Source organism: Leptonotus elevatus, chromosome 6, assembly GCF_054856555.1.
Source record: "Leptonotus elevatus isolate MCC_2025b chromosome 6, RoL_Lele_1.0, whole genome shotgun sequence".
NCBI lineage: Eukaryota > Metazoa > Chordata > Actinopteri > Syngnathiformes > Syngnathidae > Leptonotus > Leptonotus elevatus.
In genome coordinates this window covers 17,594,046-17,612,649 of record NC_141244.1, presented here as the reverse complement: position 1 = coordinate 17,612,649, position 18,604 = coordinate 17,594,046, and the positions used below count along the sequence as shown (strand labels likewise).

At 40.0% G+C, this 18,604-nt stretch overlaps 2 protein-coding genes and 1 long non-coding RNA gene across 7 annotated transcripts in view; 1 reads left to right on the top strand and 2 right to left on the bottom strand.

The window, feature by feature from the left end:
- The window catches only part of chrnb2 (cholinergic receptor, nicotinic, beta 2), a 29,817-nt gene extending 28,127 nt beyond the window's left edge, over positions 1-1,690 (bottom strand). The window contains exon 1 of the mRNA XM_086078383.1: positions 1,290-1,690. Within this exon, the coding sequence (XP_085934509.1) occupies positions 1,290-1,362 (73 nt within the window). The 5' untranslated portion in view covers positions 1,363-1,690. The remainder of the gene's footprint in view (positions 1-1,289) is intronic.
- LOC147172383 (uncharacterized) lies at positions 68-14,544 on the top strand. 4 transcript variants are annotated; one of them, XR_015095369.1, is made up of 4 exons: positions 68-210; positions 1,255-1,750; positions 10,472-10,624; positions 14,424-14,544. It is a non-coding gene; the product is annotated as an uncharacterized LOC147172383 (long non-coding RNA). The 4 variants fall into 4 exon arrangements; XR_015095370.1 differs by lacking the exon at positions 68-210 and having other exon boundaries at positions 1,149-1,487; positions 1,564-1,750; XR_015095368.1 differs by lacking the exon at positions 68-210 and having other exon boundaries at positions 1,149-1,563.
- she (Src homology 2 domain containing E) lies at positions 7,081-18,065 on the bottom strand. Of its 2 annotated transcripts, XM_086078384.1 has the most exons (6): positions 17,211-18,065; positions 16,051-16,177; positions 13,079-13,333; positions 12,572-12,884; positions 10,422-10,541; positions 7,081-8,921 (listed from the first exon to the last, which is right to left on the bottom strand). In XM_086078384.1, exons 1-6 carry the CDS (start codon positions 17,658-17,660, stop codon positions 8,726-8,728), a joined length of 1,461 nt encoding a protein of 486 aa, XP_085934510.1. In that variant the 5' UTR covers positions 17,661-18,065; the 3' UTR covers positions 7,081-8,725. The 2 variants fall into 2 exon arrangements, with proteins under 2 accessions (XP_085934510.1, XP_085934511.1); XM_086078385.1 differs by lacking the exon at positions 10,422-10,541.
- Between the last annotated feature and the right edge of the window lie 539 nt (positions 18,066-18,604).

The following is an 18,604-nucleotide window of genomic DNA, read 5'->3' as shown; positions in this document are numbered from 1 at the left end:
CCCCTAAAAATGAGCGAGATACGCCTATGCTGCTGTATGATTATTTCCTGCATTGCTGAGTGATGCGGCATTTGTCCTTGATGACAGGAAGTTGTTTAGCTCAACTTGCCTCGGATTAACCTGCCCACTCAAGTCCGAGACCTCCGTGTTAATGAGGGACGGAGAATGGAAGAATGTGCGGGAGGGCGATAACACGTTCTATTTTGAAAGGTAAAATAACTTCACATTATACACTAATTATATTAGTTCTCGCCGTGTGTGTACAATGCACATTTTTTTGGTGCAACTATACCTCTGAAATAAAAAGATTACAACATATTGATTATAAACAAAAAGTAGATACATGCATGAAAACTATTTACAAAATACATAAAGTAGGATCTATCAAATTCAATACAAATATATTAAAACTGTACCTTTTTTTTTTACATGACACTATTTTTATGTTTACCTTTATTTATTCAAGTAAGGCACTCAAGAACCGATTCTGAATCAAAATAAAAAAATTAAAAATATTTTAAATATATAACAGTATAAACCAAACTCCGTTCAACACCTTACAAATATATATATAAAAAAATTTAATATTTTTAATATATCACATATTAATTGAACTATACATGTATATGAAATGTATGAAATATAAATCTAAATGGCAAATGTACTTTAAAATATATTTATCATATTATGAATGATTATACTGTAATATTACAAAGAATTAATAACAAATAAATCACGTAAATATTTTCGAGAAAAATACAAATAGGCTAACTATATTAAATGTATTAAAAATGTATTGAAAAACTCTAGAAAATATTTGTAAAATATATCACTAATTAGCAAAAATGCCTTAAACACTTTTCAATATAAATTTTAAAAAAAATACATTCTAAACAATAATATAAACAATAGGCAATTTTATAGATTTTTTGGAAAGATTAGACATTATGTAAAATGTGCTAAAATTGCTTGAAATGTATGCAAAACATTTTCAGTCAGTATATGAAAAGCCTCATTAATAAATCAATGATGGGATATTTTTGTGGCACTGTGACACTTGATCCACATTTAAAGTGACAGTGCATTTAATATAAAGCCACAGCTTGTGCGTGTATGGTGTTTTTTCCCACTACAGTACTATAGCCCCATACATCATTAGTGTGTGACGCTACGTGGAAAAAGATGGTGACTCCTCTTCCTCTCATTCCCTTTTTCCAAACATTCCACACTGACTCCGCGCACAAACACGGATAGGAAGATGGAATTCATAAATGGACGGAGTTACTCACCTCCCGCAATGGCGAGCAACGCCAGCAGCAACATCAGCAGCCAGCCTTCCTCCATCATCCTCATCCTCACCATCCCGAGCCCGAAAGGTGTTCAACGAGGACCGCGGAGATTGCTCCTCTTCCTCCTTCTTACCTCCTCTTCTTCCTCACGACCCAAACCTCCCTTCAGCGGCTACCTGGTACCCTGACGTCATGGTGGTGAGCTCCTGCGCCGACGATGGTGGGGCCACCAAGGGGAGAGGACGCGTACAAATCGTCTCGCTTGGGTCCGCAGGTGAGCTCCGAGCCGCGGGTCGTGCTCCGGCGACGAGTGGGGAGGAGAGAGGGATGGAGGTGGTCTGCGGAGGAGTGGCGGAAGGGGAGGATGTGGTTCCTCCCCCCTCCTCTCCGCAGCTCGGCTAACGACGCCTTCCCCACGCAAGTCACTGTTTAATATGCAGCCACGCTGGACAAAACATTAGGTACACCCCGCGTCATTCTGATAAGTCTGTGTTGTGCTTCTCGAACTTATATATTGCATCATAGACGCCTGTCCGAAATTGTGACCCTTTCGTGTAAAATAGGCAGCATGGTGCGTGAGTGGGCACATCGCCCTCACAATTCTGGGTTGGAATTTCTGAAACAATTCAACTTAATCAGCGGAAGTCTTTTTTGCATATTAGGCTATTCACTAGGCAGATATAGCTTCCTCCCACATCAAAACAAACAAACAAACAGTATACGTTTAAAATGAATGCAGTGATCGGCAACTGGTGGACATATGTGACATGGGTGGCACCTTGATTAACTGAAAAAATATATATTTTTTTATTTTTATTTATTCATAAAAAAAAACATTCAATTTAAGATACTCTTTCCACGGAATCGCAGAGAATTTTTTTTAATCCAAACTACTATATGAAAAACATGCCGAGGTCAACTGTAGTTTTAAATTGCAATATCACCAATCACCACTAGATGGCAGACATATCTTAGTTGTATTTACACTGGGGTCTAGTAGGCCTTTTTTTCGAATTAGAAATGAGTTGATTTTCGTGACCAAATGTAAAAAAAATAGTTGTTGCACTTAATGTTGGTTTCCTGTTTCGCAGTATTGTGCCATCCTTGAATGGTCATTTTTTTGTCATACAACTGATTAGGAAGTGTGAGGTCCTCTGTGGGCGCCTGATGAAAGTTTATACTGCCCCCAGGTGGCCAAGGTGCTCACACCAGAAGGAGCAGCACAATGTCAATTGAACTGAACTGGAAAATTTATATAATTAAGTAATTGTATGTTATAAATATAGTGTAATATTATAGTGTGACTTTTCTTACTAAAAGCATATTGCAAAAACAATTTTTTGGGGGGAGGATGGAACTAAATAATGGTAATAATGGTATGTTGTCTGTACTGCAGTTTTTGTAAGGGTTTGATAAATCCACAGTGTCAAATAGTCAGATCATTCTTTAAAAAAAAAAATTTGATTCTCACAATAATTCGCCGCACCTGTCGCAAACCGGAAACGGAAACAAAGTTGATGGGTGAAAACCCGGAAGTCAAAAGTCCCGCCTCCTCCGTGGCATATAGTCCATTAATTCCCCTTCCACTTGCCCTTTTGCCCTTGGCAGAGGTAATAATTGATGTGCGTTCTGAGGAGGTTGAATAAGGTTGTGATTTCCAGAGCAACTTGGTGGTGAGTCAGAGTGTGATCCATGCAGAAAGAGAGTGATGGATGGGCGTAAAAAGACAACAAAGTAAAGTGCGGGTAAAAAGGAAAGGGTGAGGGAGGAGGCGGCGGTTGCTGTGGTGATGCAAAAAAAAAAAAAATCTACAGAAGGTAGCGACCTGTTTCACCTTGACTGTTATATTACTTGCATCACGCACAGCGTCCAGCGCACACGTGCAGACAACGCACATCTGTCACGCACGCACACGAGGATGCAAATGCGCATGCACGGCCACGCTTTCGCAGTAATGTCTTCCCCTCTCGTGCTATCTTTATCCACACTTCCTTCCCTCTTGCCCTCTCCTGTGCGGTGAATGAGCTGACCTGACAGTGCTCCTCCTCTGCACTGAGTGCTGCTGTGAGTCTCTCGCTGAATTATTTAAAAGCTGGGACCCCCACGAGTGCTTGTCTTCCCCCTCCAGCTCCCTCCCTCTTCTCACTCCTCCGCCCTGTCCCCTTTTTCTCCCCTCGCTGTCACTCCGTCCGCATGCTCGCACGAGCTCATCGCAACGGCTTGTGTCAATCGAATTGTTCAGTCTATGAAAGTAATCAGCAACCATTATACTGAGTGGATTCATGATTATTGTGGCTTGACTGGACAGAATTCATACGAAGGTCCGGTTTTAGCGAAGGTTTGCATGAGCAAAAAGTAGCGCAAAAATAAGAAGCAGCCGAGAGAACGTTTCCACTTTGGTAAAGTGGAAATCCTCTATCCTCTTTCTCACTCATGAAGACAAAATCCTTTGTCTGTTATCTATAAATTACTCATTGCCAAGACCAAACTTCTCTGCTCACCCTGCATACAACCACCCGCACGTTGCATTCATTCCCACTATTTGTCAATTTTCTGCCCCATATGACTGGAACAGATCCTATTTAGAACCTTTATTCACCATTATGTAATGTATGTATTATGTAACTAATGTAACTATATTGCACTGTACAGGTTGTGTATTGTCTTTGCTTCTTCTTTCTTTCTTTTTCTGTTACCAGGTTGAAATTGCAAATTAAAATCCGTTCTCAATAAAGGTTATCTCGATAAAGGTTAAATAAATATGTTTGAAATGCCACAAACAAAAATTAATGCAACATAATGTTGATTTTTTTGAATTGTTTTTTCTTAAAGATTTAAACACAGTATTCTGATTAATGTTGTGTTCCAGTAAAATTCACCCGTTGTTTACCCATCTCAAGAGGTGGCCATTTTGACATTTGCTGTGGATTGAAAATTACATCACAGTTGCTCAGGGCTCAAGTCACGACCGATCACGGCTCAGATAGTGTGATGTCTTTTTAAATCGACAGCAAATGGTAAAATGGCCGCCCGCTGAGATGGTTAAAATCGCATGGATTTTGCTGTTTAATTCATAAACCACTAATGTAATATTAGAATACTGTATGTGGCTGCATGTATAAAACATATTGTAAAGAATTTCTTTGAGTTGACTTCCTCTTTTAGAGCTGACTTGGAGGCAGTCACAAGAAGGTGTCATGCCATATTGCCTTAGATTAAACACATTTTGTATTTCTGTGAATCTGGGTCATTCCAGTACACTACTACAATTGGCGCTGGCCTATCCTTGAGAAGTTTTCGAGATGGCCATTTTGTACTGGGCCACACAGTAATATTTAGTCATATTAAATTAGTAGTATTTAGTCATATTTGGAAACGTTTTGTTCTTTTTTGGAAATTGGTCAGCACCCCCACTTTCCACCACCGATTTTGCTTTACAGTCTTTAAATGACCAAATACACAATCACAGTGGCCAACTAATTAGGACGTCTACTTCAGATCTGAAGCTCATGATTCAGATCTCAGCTCAGTCCTGTATTTGAACTTTGCAAATTTAGACCAATCCGAAACAGTTACTGATGCAGATGACGCTAGCAACAAATACAATCTGAGCACACACACTGTGCACACTCACTGGATTGAGGCCGGCGTACTAAATGTTACGGCCTACTCCCGCGGGGGGCCTCTCGTTTGCTGTGACCTACTTCGTGGCTTTTAATTAGGCGGGCTGACCACAACGCATTACACAGATGGGCGGAGAGGTGATGCTCCGTGGTGTCTGTTGTTGTGTAATATTCGAGACCCGCCCAAGGGGCAGCGTAAGAACGGCGGCCGAGATTAGCGTCTGCCAACCTGAGAGCAAAGCACGGCGAACACCTGACATATATTTGCTCGTCTTTGACCTCAAATTAGAGGCGCTCGACTCCAATCGTCAAGTCGGACTGGTTCCTGGCTGCGCTCTGACATGGCATGCCACGTCGCCGTTGCCAAGCGCATCGCCACTGAAGTCACGGTTATTCATAGCTGCTTTTATATATCGCAGTCTGTCTCTCTCCTCCCTTCCCTGAAGAGATGGCCCTACCTCGCTCTCACTAATCGCCATGGCAACCTGGTAATCCCTCTCTCTCTTTTCTGCACACACACAGATGGATGCACGCGTTGTGTTGACATGAACGCAGGGAGGGTTTTAAATGGTGCGAATATGCTTTCATGCTTGTATTACACGTGTGCATGTTTATGGTTATTACTGTGAGATACGTTGCCATTACTATTGTATTACCTCTCACATGCACTACTGAAATGCTCTCATGCGCACTACTGAAATTGTTTTCACTGATAGGCATTACTGAAGCATTGTAATACAAGCTCCTGAAACGCTGTCATTCATGCTACTGAAATGCTCTCATACACTACTGAAAATATTTTTGGCTCACACACTACTGAAACAATCTGTGCTTAACACAAAGTGAAACGTTCATGACAACACTACTGAAATGCTCTCACAATACTGTTTTTCTGTCTTGCTCATGACAACATTTCTCTCATAAGTACATTCTACTGAAACACTCTCATATACTAAAATTGTTTACCCTCACATTATCAAGTGAAACATTTGAACACACTATTGCGTTACACTCATTCACACTTCTGAAATGCTCTCACAGTTACAACTGAATTTTCTGCTCACAAACACGAGTGAAACACTCTCACATGCTATTAAACCGCTTGCTCTCACACATTACTGATTTTTGGGCTCATACACTACTGAAACGGAAATATTTTTCAGATACCTGTACATGTGTGAAACACAATACTAAAATTCTCACATAACTATTGGTTTTTTTGCGTAACATTTCAGTAGTGTAAATTAGTGTTTCAGTCCTATGTTTGAGAGCATTTAAGCAGTATATCTATGAGCGATTCGAGCGTAAGAAAATTCAGTAGTATGTATGAGAGCATTTCATTAATATGAATGTGTTTTCAGAACAATGTGAGTGTTGCAGTATTGTATGAGTAAAGATTTACAGCAGTGCATGTGACATTTAAGTAGTGTGTATGAGTGCAAGAAAATAAGTGGTGTGTATGAGAGCTTTTCAGTCGTCTGTGTGTGAAAAAAAAAAAAAATCAGCAGTAGGAAAAAATTGGTAGTGTATAACAGCGTCTCAGTAGTGTATATGAATTTTTTTTTTAATCAGTGTCTAAGAGCATTTCAGTAGTGTGTGTGAGAGGTAATCTTGAATTTGAATTATGTCCCCTCCTGCATTACAGGATGTGTGTAACTGTAATTGATTACACACACAGTTTAGTGATTTTCAATTTTTCCCCCCTTTGCTTTGCTTGTCTATTAATAACACAGTGTCAACAAATGCCATTTTATTTACTGGATACATGCTTACAAAAAGAATATACAGCATTCATCATGATGGGGGGCTGATAAAATTCTCAGTCACGTCGTGCATACATCGTTAAAGGCGGAGATGGCATGTGAAAGCATGTAAACTGGTCCGCCATAAAAATAAAAAAAACTCATAAAAGCTCCAAAACATTTAATCCAGAAATGCCCAAAATATATAACAATAAACATGTCTTCATAAATTTAGTATGGCCCTCAGAGCACTTTAAAAACGGAAACTAATAGAAAGTGCAGGAGGCGCTTTTTCATCACCAAAATGCCAAATATTCATATCATAGTCCCGCATTTATTTGCACAGCTCAGCATTCTTTGGCAATTCTGCTGACTCGCAACATTATAAGCACCGTACCCTTGCCCCCACCCGCCCACCCCTCCCACCTGCATTAGCCTCCTTCCAAGGCATCTAATCACTACTAAAACTATTTCTCTTGACAAACAGATTGGCTGGCAAATGAGCCTCATTTTCAGGATGGATCAATACGCTGACTGACAGCCGCGGATAGACGGATGGCTATACTCCAATCACTTGCATTGATCTTACAAAGCCAGCCTAATTGTCTGGCATTGCGCTTGATCGTGTCAGCACCTCTGTGTTAAAGCATCTTAGTAATGCCAACTGTAAAATTTGCAGCTTTAAGTTGTGATATGGCCGTTGGTAACATGGCAATGTTTTAGCTTATGCAGATATCGTTAGAAAAGGTGATGTGTTTAGAAGAAACTTGGGGCACTAACTAGCGAACCGCCAGGCTTCCCATTCTGGTTCCCTCTGTTAGTCATTGTTGTTTACACAAAGAGGTACAAGGTACATAATTAACCTACGATAGGCCACATATAAATATATATATTTATTTATAAAGGGGGAAATATTCCAAGAAAAAAATCACAAATTTACGGAAAAAAACCCTTGAATATTTGCAACATTATAAAGTGAAAAATTTGCGTGAAAAAAAGTGAATATTTGTGACATTATAAAGTGGGAAATTTGCGCGAAAAAAAATAATAATTACAAGAAATAAACTCGCAGGTTTTTGTAAGAAAAAAAACACATTAACTTGCGAGAAATACAAGTAGCCTACTCGGGTGTTTGTGCCAAGTCACAATTCCCAAGTGTGCAAAATGCTCACGATGGAGAAACTCACTAGTTTGCCACTTTATAATGTCGCAAATATTGGAATTTTTTTTCCTTGTAAATTTTTGAGTTTTTTCTTGGAATATATTAATTATATTATATTCGTAATATTACCCCTCTCTCTAAAAAAAACGTTTATTTTCTTATAAATTTGTGAGTTTTTTCTCAGAATATTATATTATACTATATTATATCATATTATATTTGTTTGTTTGTTTGTTTACTGAACATATAAACCAGCAACAGAAATACTGCAACTAAAATAAAAATATTTAAAATAAGTTTTCTTTAACATACATAATCATGATTAAGCGCAGCTTACATGTTCAAAAGGAATCAGGAAGAAGTAAAACACCTATCGAGTCCCTACCCTCTTACAAAAGAAAACAAACAAACAAACTTACACACAAACAGCTGCACTTATACGTGCATAGATATGCATACAGTATTGTACATTTAGTTGATAAGATTTTTTTTTTACAGCTATATAAAACAGCACAAAGGCTTATACATACATTTTTAATTCGTAATATTACCCCTCTCTCTAAAATATATATATATTTATAAGTGGCCCTAATATTCCGTCGTATTACCTGTATATTCTATTTTTTATTAATTTTTTTTACTTTTTTTGGGTGGTATGCCATGATATTTTTTTTCTAATGAAATATGGCTCAAACTTGAACGTGAAACACTGACGTAATGAAACACTAAATAGACCAAAAGGAGCATGGGAGGTGCACTAAAACTGTAAAAGTTTCTCCTGACTAATTTGTCATCAAATTGCCCTTCCCTTTTTCAAAACATTCATATACATCAGTCCACCCCTCTCAAATAAAAAGGTACACAGGACATTCCCCAGCAGCACATCTTTCGGCACGCGTATCCCGCGCGTTACAAATGCGACCTTTGCACGGCGTGCTGCAGGGTCATGTGCTCGGCCCCAGTGAAGGGAAGTCTGTGCGTGCGGTAGTGATGCACCAGCTCGGGGATGCTGGCGAAGACGCAGCTACTCTGATCCAGAGTGTATCCCGGGCCCTTGTTGCTCTTCGTTTGCGCCACGATGATGTGCACGCAGCTCTGACTGGTCCTGACAAACGACAAGAAGGCAATGTTGTCAGCTGAAAGTGAAATACGGGCCAGCCGTAGTCGTGAAATATAACCCAGACCTGGATATGGGAATTGGAATCACTTGCTGTTATCTATCCCCGGCTAACTGATGATGTGCACGAGCGAAGGTTGAGTGGATGTGTAAAATGGGGTTAATGATGTGGACTCTCAAATGAATGAGCAGCGTATAACAAATGTGCAGCGGGTCGCATGAACGCACACACGCACACGTAATGGCTCAGCTTTCAGGTTAGGTCGGGTCTGTGCTTATAGGTAGATTTACTCTGCAAACGAGACTCGGCAAGTGCTCGTTTTACTCGCACATGAATGCCTTGAGCCTGTCGCACAGTGGACCGGACAAAAAAAATGGCAGTCGGCGACTCCCCCGCCGCGCACTAGCCGATTGGCCCTCACGCATATAACCAACTCGCTGCGATGTAAAAACTGCGACTACTGGTGGTCTTGTTGGGAAACAACATCTGGCCTGCGAGCGAAACTCTGCATTTTTTTAATTATCGGTAATTTTCTTTTTTTGACATATGTGTCCCAATTAACTCATTCACTGGCCAGCCTAGTTCAAATGGATTTTTGACGTATATAGCCGTCATTGGCACTGAATGAGTTAAACTATTTCCCCGAATGCAAAACAGTGCAGTACTGTCATCTTTACATTATCTCTGTGTTTTGTCACTTTTGTGATTGGAATTTTCCCCCAAATGTTGTTGCCATTTGTTTTATTTTAACCGTTGCACATTATCATGTGTAAAATATGTAGTTGCCTTGTAAGTAAGTAATGCTCCATGATTATTTTTTCAATTTCCTTTTTCTTTTTTACATACATATATGAATGAACAAAATGAAAAATTAAAGGAATACTTGACTCATAGAGCCATTTTCAGCAGTAAAAAGTTAATATTTTGTCCAGAATTAATTTGACAACTGTACATTAAAGGCACATTACGTCATTCTATGTTAACCAGGAACTAGACAAGCATACAAACGGACAAACGCATATATAACAGTGCTCTGCTTTTTTCCTTTTTTTTAAAAAAAAAATACATATTTTTACTTTTGTTGACAGTGCTATTCTCGTTCTGTTGTACAGTATTATATTTGGTGGTTGTACTATCAAATGAGCCACTGGTAACAAGAGTGGGCTAACTCCATTTATATCTTGGTGATTCATATGGCAGTAATTACAGAAATCGGGGTTGTCTTCAGGTTGATTCCAAACAAGCATCAAATCTATCAATATTTCAGGAAAGATGATAAGTAACACTTTCTGACTCATCCATCAGCCTCCGGACCTCACTTCCTGGGACGTTTTTGTGGGAGGTGACACTTAAGTTTCATGGCCGTGGCCATCTTGGAAATGAGTTTTCGCCCCGTTATTGCACTGACTGATCATGAAAAGAACAACGAGAGCAAAGAACTTGCGCGCAGCGCTGCATGACACGCCCACACACATTCAGCCACTCACTTGAGAGCGATGGAATATTTGCTGGTTCCTGATTCGCTGTCTCTCACCAGGAAGCTGGCTTCCCTGCAGCGCTGCAGCTGAGCCTCAGCAAGCTGCCGGCTCACGCTGCCATGGTACCAGCTTGGCCCAGGACGCGGACGAGACGCAGCGCGGGGGGACATACGGAGACAAAGTCAAGTGTCAAGAAGATGCTTAGAGTGCAGGTGAGACTACTTCATGTGGTGCATTAGAGTGTCACGGACCCGTTTGAGGCGGCAAAGGGATGAAACGGACAAATTATACATGGCTGCACAGAAAGACCACAGAGGCCTATTAATTCACAATGTGGTGTTGACAGCAACTACAGGCTAGAGCCACATAAACAAACGGGCAACATGGCGCTTGGCGGGGAACAAAATGACATTCAGCCGCTACAAGAGAGGAACAAATGCTAACGCGCGCGAGCGTGTACCCCAGCGGTTCCATTTCAATAGAAAGGCCATGCTTAATGAGATGGAGAGAGGCATTTTACACTTCAAGTCCCACCTAAATCAAGTGTACACACTCTACTTAGTGCGCTGCAATGGAACATCCACTTAGAGCAGTGTTTTAGAAGGGATTTGCATGAACCCAATTGTCTAAGGTGTTTTTGTTAATATAATAAATAATCATTATACAGTGATGCCTTGAGACCGACTGTTAATTTTTTTCCATTTGATTTGCAAGCAAAAATTGGAGATATGAACACTGTATGCTGGCACTCAGCTCACTTCACAACAAGCAGCTGTTTAGCAGTAGCGATGAACAATTAATCGAATTGCAAAGGCTGCAATTTGTGAAAAAAACCTTTGACACGTTTTGTGTTTAAAACAATCACATAGCTATGCCTTGAAGCTCCCTAGCTTAATGCTAACACATAATGGAAAACGCCATATGATGGCTAATGAATAGCATCTATGTGGCGGTATTATAACACTTTTAGTAACAGACATTTTGAACACAAATTATGGAGCAACAAATGTACAGTAGACAGACATAACAATACCCACTAAGGGTCTGCCCAAAAATCGATTCTCATAAAAATCGTGATTCTCATTTAGTACGATTCAGAATCGATTTTAAATGTCCCAAAATCGATTTTATTTAAATTATTTTATACTGTCTTCCTTTTGTTTATGAGTGCCTTTATTGGAGTAGAGAGTAGAAGGAAAAAGTCACGATCAAGTTATTCCAATAAACGTTGTTTTTTTGCAGCGTGGAGACGTTCTTTTCAGTGATAAAAGAGCACTAATTAGCATTAGCGAGTCAGATTGGAGTAGATCATTACGATTCCTTGAACATCTATAAATTGAAGCAAAAATCATTGTCAATCAAATCATTTTGAATCAAAAATCGTTTCAAAATCGAAAATTGATTCTGAATCGAATTGCACACCCAAAAATCGGAATCGAATCGTGAGACATTCAAAGATTCCCACCCCACGTGTATATATTATTTAACGTGTGCCAAACACGACTAATATTGCTGAAGTTTACTTACAGTCGTTGTGAAACTCTTCTTCGTTTGTTTGACCGTATTATACTGCCCACAAGTGGCCGAGTTACACATACCAGAAAGAACCAAAATAAATTACTCAATATGCACACTGTTTAAATGTTTATATTGTATTTAATTATATTGAATGAAGTACAATATTAAAGAGTACTAATATATATTTAGAGTTGTGTAAAATATTATTGTGCGACAAAGAGGCACAACTGTCAATTCCCATGACCAACATGATCTAACATAAGACGACGACAGTATACAGTTTTTGACATTATTACTAATTGAAGTTCATTATTTTTTTATTTTGTTGTGTTCTTCCTCGTCTTGAATCATATTTTGTGCATTGTAAGGATTTGTTTTCATGTACAGTATATTCCTCTTTATATCAATTTCATTTATCGTCCGATTTATCGGTTATTGGTCAATATTTTGGATATTGACCCGAGAAATGAGGGTCACAAAAAAACCAAGAAGATTAATCGATTTGATAAGGCATATTTTTGGTGGATTCAAAATGTTACCACATTTGGAGCATATGATGTCATTGTTGTATTAAGCTGGTGAAACTCAATATGCTGACAGCTTATTCCTCCACAAAATATACATTTTGTGTCCTTCCTCACCTCTGCTTGTCCAGTGGTAGGCCTGGGTCCACTTTGGCCGCCTCCCCATCCAGTGGGGCGTTGGGCGAGGTAGGAGAGGAAGGTTTGTTGGGGCTGGAGGAGGGCGAGAGTCTCAGGGTGGGGAACGACGGCGTCGAATTTGTTATCGGGGAAAGCTTGAGAATGGGCGACGAGGGGAAGGAGGGCGAGGAGGAGGAGGAGGATGAAGAGGTGGACACCAGAGTTTTGTGCGTCCAGTTCTTCTGCCTCAAAGTCTGCTGCGGCTGTTGGCGACCAATCTCTTTAGCAGAACAATCCACTGCCTCAAACTGAGCTGCAGGAAGCACAATAGCAATAAAACTCCATCAGCAAAGTCAACACACATGCAGAGAGTCGTTCAACAGGATTGCCGAGCTTCCTGCGTAACGCAAACAGATAGTCATGATAGTACGGTCGTGACATGACTGTACAAATAAAGACTATGACACCTTTCCTTCCGCGAGCCTGGTCACCAGCGTGGTCGCCTACCTGACAGCGCTCGAACAATGTCCTCCTTCCTCCACTCCCAGGGCAGCTCGTACTCGGCGGCCGGACGGATGTCGGACTCCGGCCGCGTGACGGGGATCCACACGCCCTCGCTGTCGCCCTCCAGTCTGCCTTCGTACGGCGTGTCGTAGATGTTGGGCGGCGGGGGCCTGCCCTCCTCTCCCTTCCCCGCCGCCTGGCCTCGGTCAAGCAGCACGCACACTTTGAGGAGGTCCTTGGAGCCCCGGCGGCGAACCTCTGTAAAAACATCACAAGGTGTTTAGACTTCGCCTTGGCTGTCATCGCGATGATGTCACAAATACAGTGGATGTACACTGAACACACCCCTGGTAGAAGAGAATGCTGTCAAGAAAAAGACCACAAAACGACATTTCAAAGAGGAAAAAAAACAAAAAAAGATTTGTTTTTGTTTTTTTTGCAAAAATATTAAATAAAATAATAAAAACACATTTATTAAAGAGTCATACTATGAGAAAACATACATTATGCATGCTAGATATAAAATTGGCAACTTCCCATTTCCAAAAGTTAAAATAATAAGAAGAATTTAAAAAATACTTTTAACCTTCGCAATTCATTTGCTTAAAAAAAATCCCAAAGTATAATAAATAAAACTTCTAAAAAAAATCTAAAAAACAAGAGTATGACAACCTAGGAAAAAAAATTATTGTACATATAGAACGGATATAAAATTTGTGATTAATCTTGAGTTTAAATAATTAAGTAATCAAACCCCAAAAATTATAATAAAAAAATTAGGGCCGTCAGACGATTACGTTTTTTTATTGTAATTAATGGCATGACTTCAATAGTTGACTCAAGATTAATCACAAATTTTATATGTTCTAAACGTACAATACATTTTTTTAATAGGTTTTCATACACTTGTTAACAAAAGTGAAAAAAAAAAGTGAAACTAATAGAAATAGTTCAAATGAATTTTTTACATCTATAGCCGTGAATGATTTAAAATGATATTGATAATTCCATTCCACAACAAGGTTGTCAACAATAAGTGTCTTTTGTATTGTCCCTCAACTTAAAAGATATAAGCAAAAAACAACTCAGCAAATGGAAAGACACATATGCTCGGTGACATTGCCAGTCTGAGAGGTAAAACTCCTCTTCAACTTCCAAGTGAGACGTGAGAATATTTCGGTCAAGAGATTTATGGCTACACCTTCCAAACAAACACGTCCAAAGTGATTCCGCGTGAACAAACACAGTCCGGGGGGCTCTTTGTGCTGGTGACAGAGATAAAAAGATCTACGGCATCCTGCGACCTGTCACAAGTCGGAATGTGACTTGTGTTTCTGTTTCTGTGCAGGCCGACAGGTAGCCTGTGTGTCTGCACTATTGTGAGAGCAAACAATGGAGGTACAGGAAGAAAAGGTCAGCGCTGCCGCGGATTGGATGGCCGAGCAGCCTACTTCCTGACTGCTGGGAAGTCATGGGGTTGGGGGGGGGGGGGGGGGGGTGTTTTGGGGTGGGCTGAAGGGATTGTTACATTCTGTTAACACGTTAAGTGTATGTATGTGCGCGGTGGGGGCAGCTTCCCATATCAAGAGAATGGGGTAAAGGAAACAGAGGCAGGAGACAGGAAGTTGGAAGAGGAAGCTGCACCCATTGTCCCTTCGCAACACTGTTGCCATAGCAACCGCCAAAGGGGATGGAAGTCGGCATGTATGCAAGCTGGAGCTCCCGTTTGGCACCAACTTTCTTTAAAAAAAATTTAAAAAACATTTCACGCTGATGCCAAGTGGATTGAATCCAAGTATGCATAAAAGCTAATTCAATATCAGCACACCTAATAAAAGGAATTGTTAATTACGCTTATACTTGGCACATTTTAAAAGATACTGTATTAGATTCTAAAAAGCTATTAGCCCCTTCTATAGTCAATACTTTGCTGGCACTTGACCATATTATATCATGTAGTATGTGCTCGTTTTTTTTTTTTTAACTCCTTACATTCAAATGTGCATATTTCTTGTATTTTCAATGTTTTTGTTATTATTATACAATATTATTATTGTTCTACTCAACTATAAATAACTGATATTTAAAAATGTACACATTTAAACTACAATATTCTGCTTTTCATATCCTTTTCGATTTCTGAAGAATTTATTATGATCATTTTTATCTGTCGAGCTCACTTCAGATTCATAGTTTAACACTTTGAAAACTCTTACTTGGGTTTGTTTGAACACTTCTGCATCTGGCCAGGTCTCAAAAGCACTTAATTGTATTTTTGTATCAGATTACATTCATTGTTTTCACCTTTCTGTGGCCTTTGCCCTCCCCAGGGGGTCCTCTGTTTACACACATCCTGACCAATGGGTGAAATAGCCACAATGAGTAATATGAGAAGTTGTCATGATTATTTCATATTTAGCGTATTTATATAAACACATTTCTCCCTGGCAATAAATATGTACTAATATCACTAAAATAGAGGCAATGCAATGTCTTTCTTTGCCGCCATTTTGTGGTCCCGCTGCCGCTGGTATGACTATTTAAGGCTAGTAGCGCTCGGGCTAGCCGATGCTAGTGACATGAGGCTAATGCCCCCTTTATCCAGTCCAGTGTGTGGCGGCCATGTGTATTTTTTGCATTATCACAACATATTGTTTCGGTGCTGAACATTTTTTGGTCCAAATACAAAATTAGACTTTTGGGACATTTTCGGTGTTTGGTGACTTGACCCTTCACAGTAAGCTAGCGGTTAGCTCTGTTTTGCGAGTTTGAATCGTGGCTGCTGGGTATTTTCCAGGTCTACCTGCTTCCTCCCAACATGTTAAAAAATGACATGTTGTCCATGTTTGTGTCCACCCGTGTACTTTGCAGCTTCCCCTCGTGGATTAAGTAGTTATTTGAATACAGTTGGCTCTCCATGACGGTTTTACAAACAAAAAGAACCAGAAGTGGAAGATGTGACCATTCGACCTTACCTGTGATGATCACCTGGGCGTCATAAGGCTCCATGTAACCATCATTCACTCCAGCGCGCTCCGCCTCCCTCTGTTCTTTGGTTTTCTCCGCATCGAAAGGATCCGCGTAGTCCTCGAGGATAATCAGCTGGGAAACACAAAGACAAGATGCAGATAAGATAAGCACTGACTTGTTTGTGTGGGTTGGTGGTGGGGGAGTCCGCGATTGTCTGACAAGAGGGACAAACGGAAATAAGGGCGCAAAGAGGTCAGAGTATTATTTGATGTGACACAATGAAGGGTTCACTACATTGTTTTCCTTTGCTGAGGATGGAAATTGGATACAGAGCTCACCATGGGAACGGGAATGCAATGGAAGCTCCAATGTGGAACACAATCAACTGGTTCTGATTTCAAAATTTCTCATAGGAAACACTGTAATGTAAATCATGTGTGTGGTCAAGAACTGCCGCTATCATAAAAACTTACAGGTAATGATTTAAAAAATATTTAAAGAGGTGAAATTGCTATATATATATATATATATTAGGGGTGGGAATCTTTGAATGTCTCACGATTCAATTCGATTCCGATTTTTGGGTGCACGATTCGATTCAGAATCGATTTTCGATTAGGAGCGATTTTTAATTTTAAATTATTTGATTGACAATGATTTTTGCTTCAATTTAAAGATGTTCAAGGAATCGTAATGATCTACTCCAGTCTGACTCGCTAATGCTAATTAGTGCGCTACTCGCAGCACTTTTATCACTCAAAAGAACGGCTCCACGCTGCAAAAAAACTTTTATTGGAATAACTTGATTGTGACTTTTTCCTTCTACTCTCTAATGTGGCTACAACAGTGTATCAGACCGCGTGCAAAGGGAAGACAAAATAAAATTAAATAAAATCGATTTTTGGGACATTTAAAATCAATTCTGAATCGTACTAAATGAGAATCGCGATTCTTAGGATTTTTTTATTTTTTTGGGCACACCCCTAATATATATATATATATGGATGGAACTCTTATGAAATTTGCTGATATGCTAAATAAAGTATGTTGAAATTTTAACTTGTTTGACTTTTGGGTGTGTCCCCTGGATTGACATCAATACATAAGTCTGAAATTCTGAATCCAACAAGTTAAAATGTCCAAACTTGAAATGAAATGTACTCACTGTTGTTTTGATGTCAGAGCGTCCACTGTCATTGTCTGTTTTTATCTGCTCACTTTTCCCGTTCAGTTTGGGGGTCTTGTCCTGCTTGTCCACTTTGATCATCCTGCTGATGTAAGCCTGAGCCAGGCTGGTGGTCCTCGCCTGAGCCTTCTCCTCGGGCGCCTCCACCTTGGAGGAGCTCTTCCTATTTTTCCCAGGCGCCAGAGTTTCCCACACGGTTCCACCTGCAGAACCGGCGTTGTGGTTACGGCCCAACTCCGTGGCCGAATTCTTCCTATTTCTCCCTGCCAGCAAAGCAGCCACTCCGTTATCTTTACGCGGGGTTCCCTTCAGGCTGTCGCGGGAGAACGAAGGTTTGTGTCGTGTTTGGGGGCCTGATTCGGAGGCCGAGCGGGCTCGTTCGTTACCGTTCTTCAGGTTGATGGGGAAGTCTCTGAACCATTTTGCCATGATTGCCAAACTAATGCCAAATCGCGCCTCGACAACTTGACTTATTTTTAGTGGCACCAAGTTTACGCACGCATTACGCACAGTTGCAACGCGTTGAAACCAAATGTTCTTACTTTCTTGTTTTATATGACCCGGACTTTACAATGTTGACCTGCACTTGCTGCGTTCAAAGCAAGCTCCCTGTCCGCCAGATGGGTGTTCGTCCTGGTGCGCCTTGAGTGTCATCGACAGGTTATTTGGGCCCAAGTAACAACTATCCTCTCAGCTTGAAGAGAAGCCTTTCCAGAGCGAACACTCGAAAAAACTGGAAGATTTTCTTGGAACCAAGTGAAGAGCCCATTACCGATATGTGATGCGCTACGTCCAGCTTACCCAGCACAGTAAATGAGTAAAGTGACAAGGAAAGTTGTGCGAAGACTTTTTGGGAAGTCCTTTTTCTTTGTATGGGATGTGGCTAACTAGAGTGGGCGGGGTTGTAGGGTGACTAAAGCCTAACCGTGTTACACTTTTAAGTACTTGCACAAATAGACAATGACATTTGCACCAGCACCAGCTAATGACATCCATTGTAAGATTAAAAAAGAAAGAAAAATCGGACTTAAAGCTCAAATCTTTAGTTTTGATTGATACTGCACGTGAATGATAGTATTCTGATTATTATTCTGATTATTATTATTATTATTTTATTGTAGTTTGTAATATAGAACTGCATTAGATTTTAACGAGCTGTTGCCAATATTTTGGTTATATCATGCAGCAAAACAGGGTAACCAAAATACTAGAAAAGGTTTATTATATAGTAATCAGGAACTTTTAATGGAAATTACTGTTGTTGCACAACAGATTCATTTACATGTAATAATCATGATTCTTATTTAAAACATTTCAATATTATTTTTTGTACAATATTTTGTTTTTGTTTTGTGTTTTTATTTATGAAATTG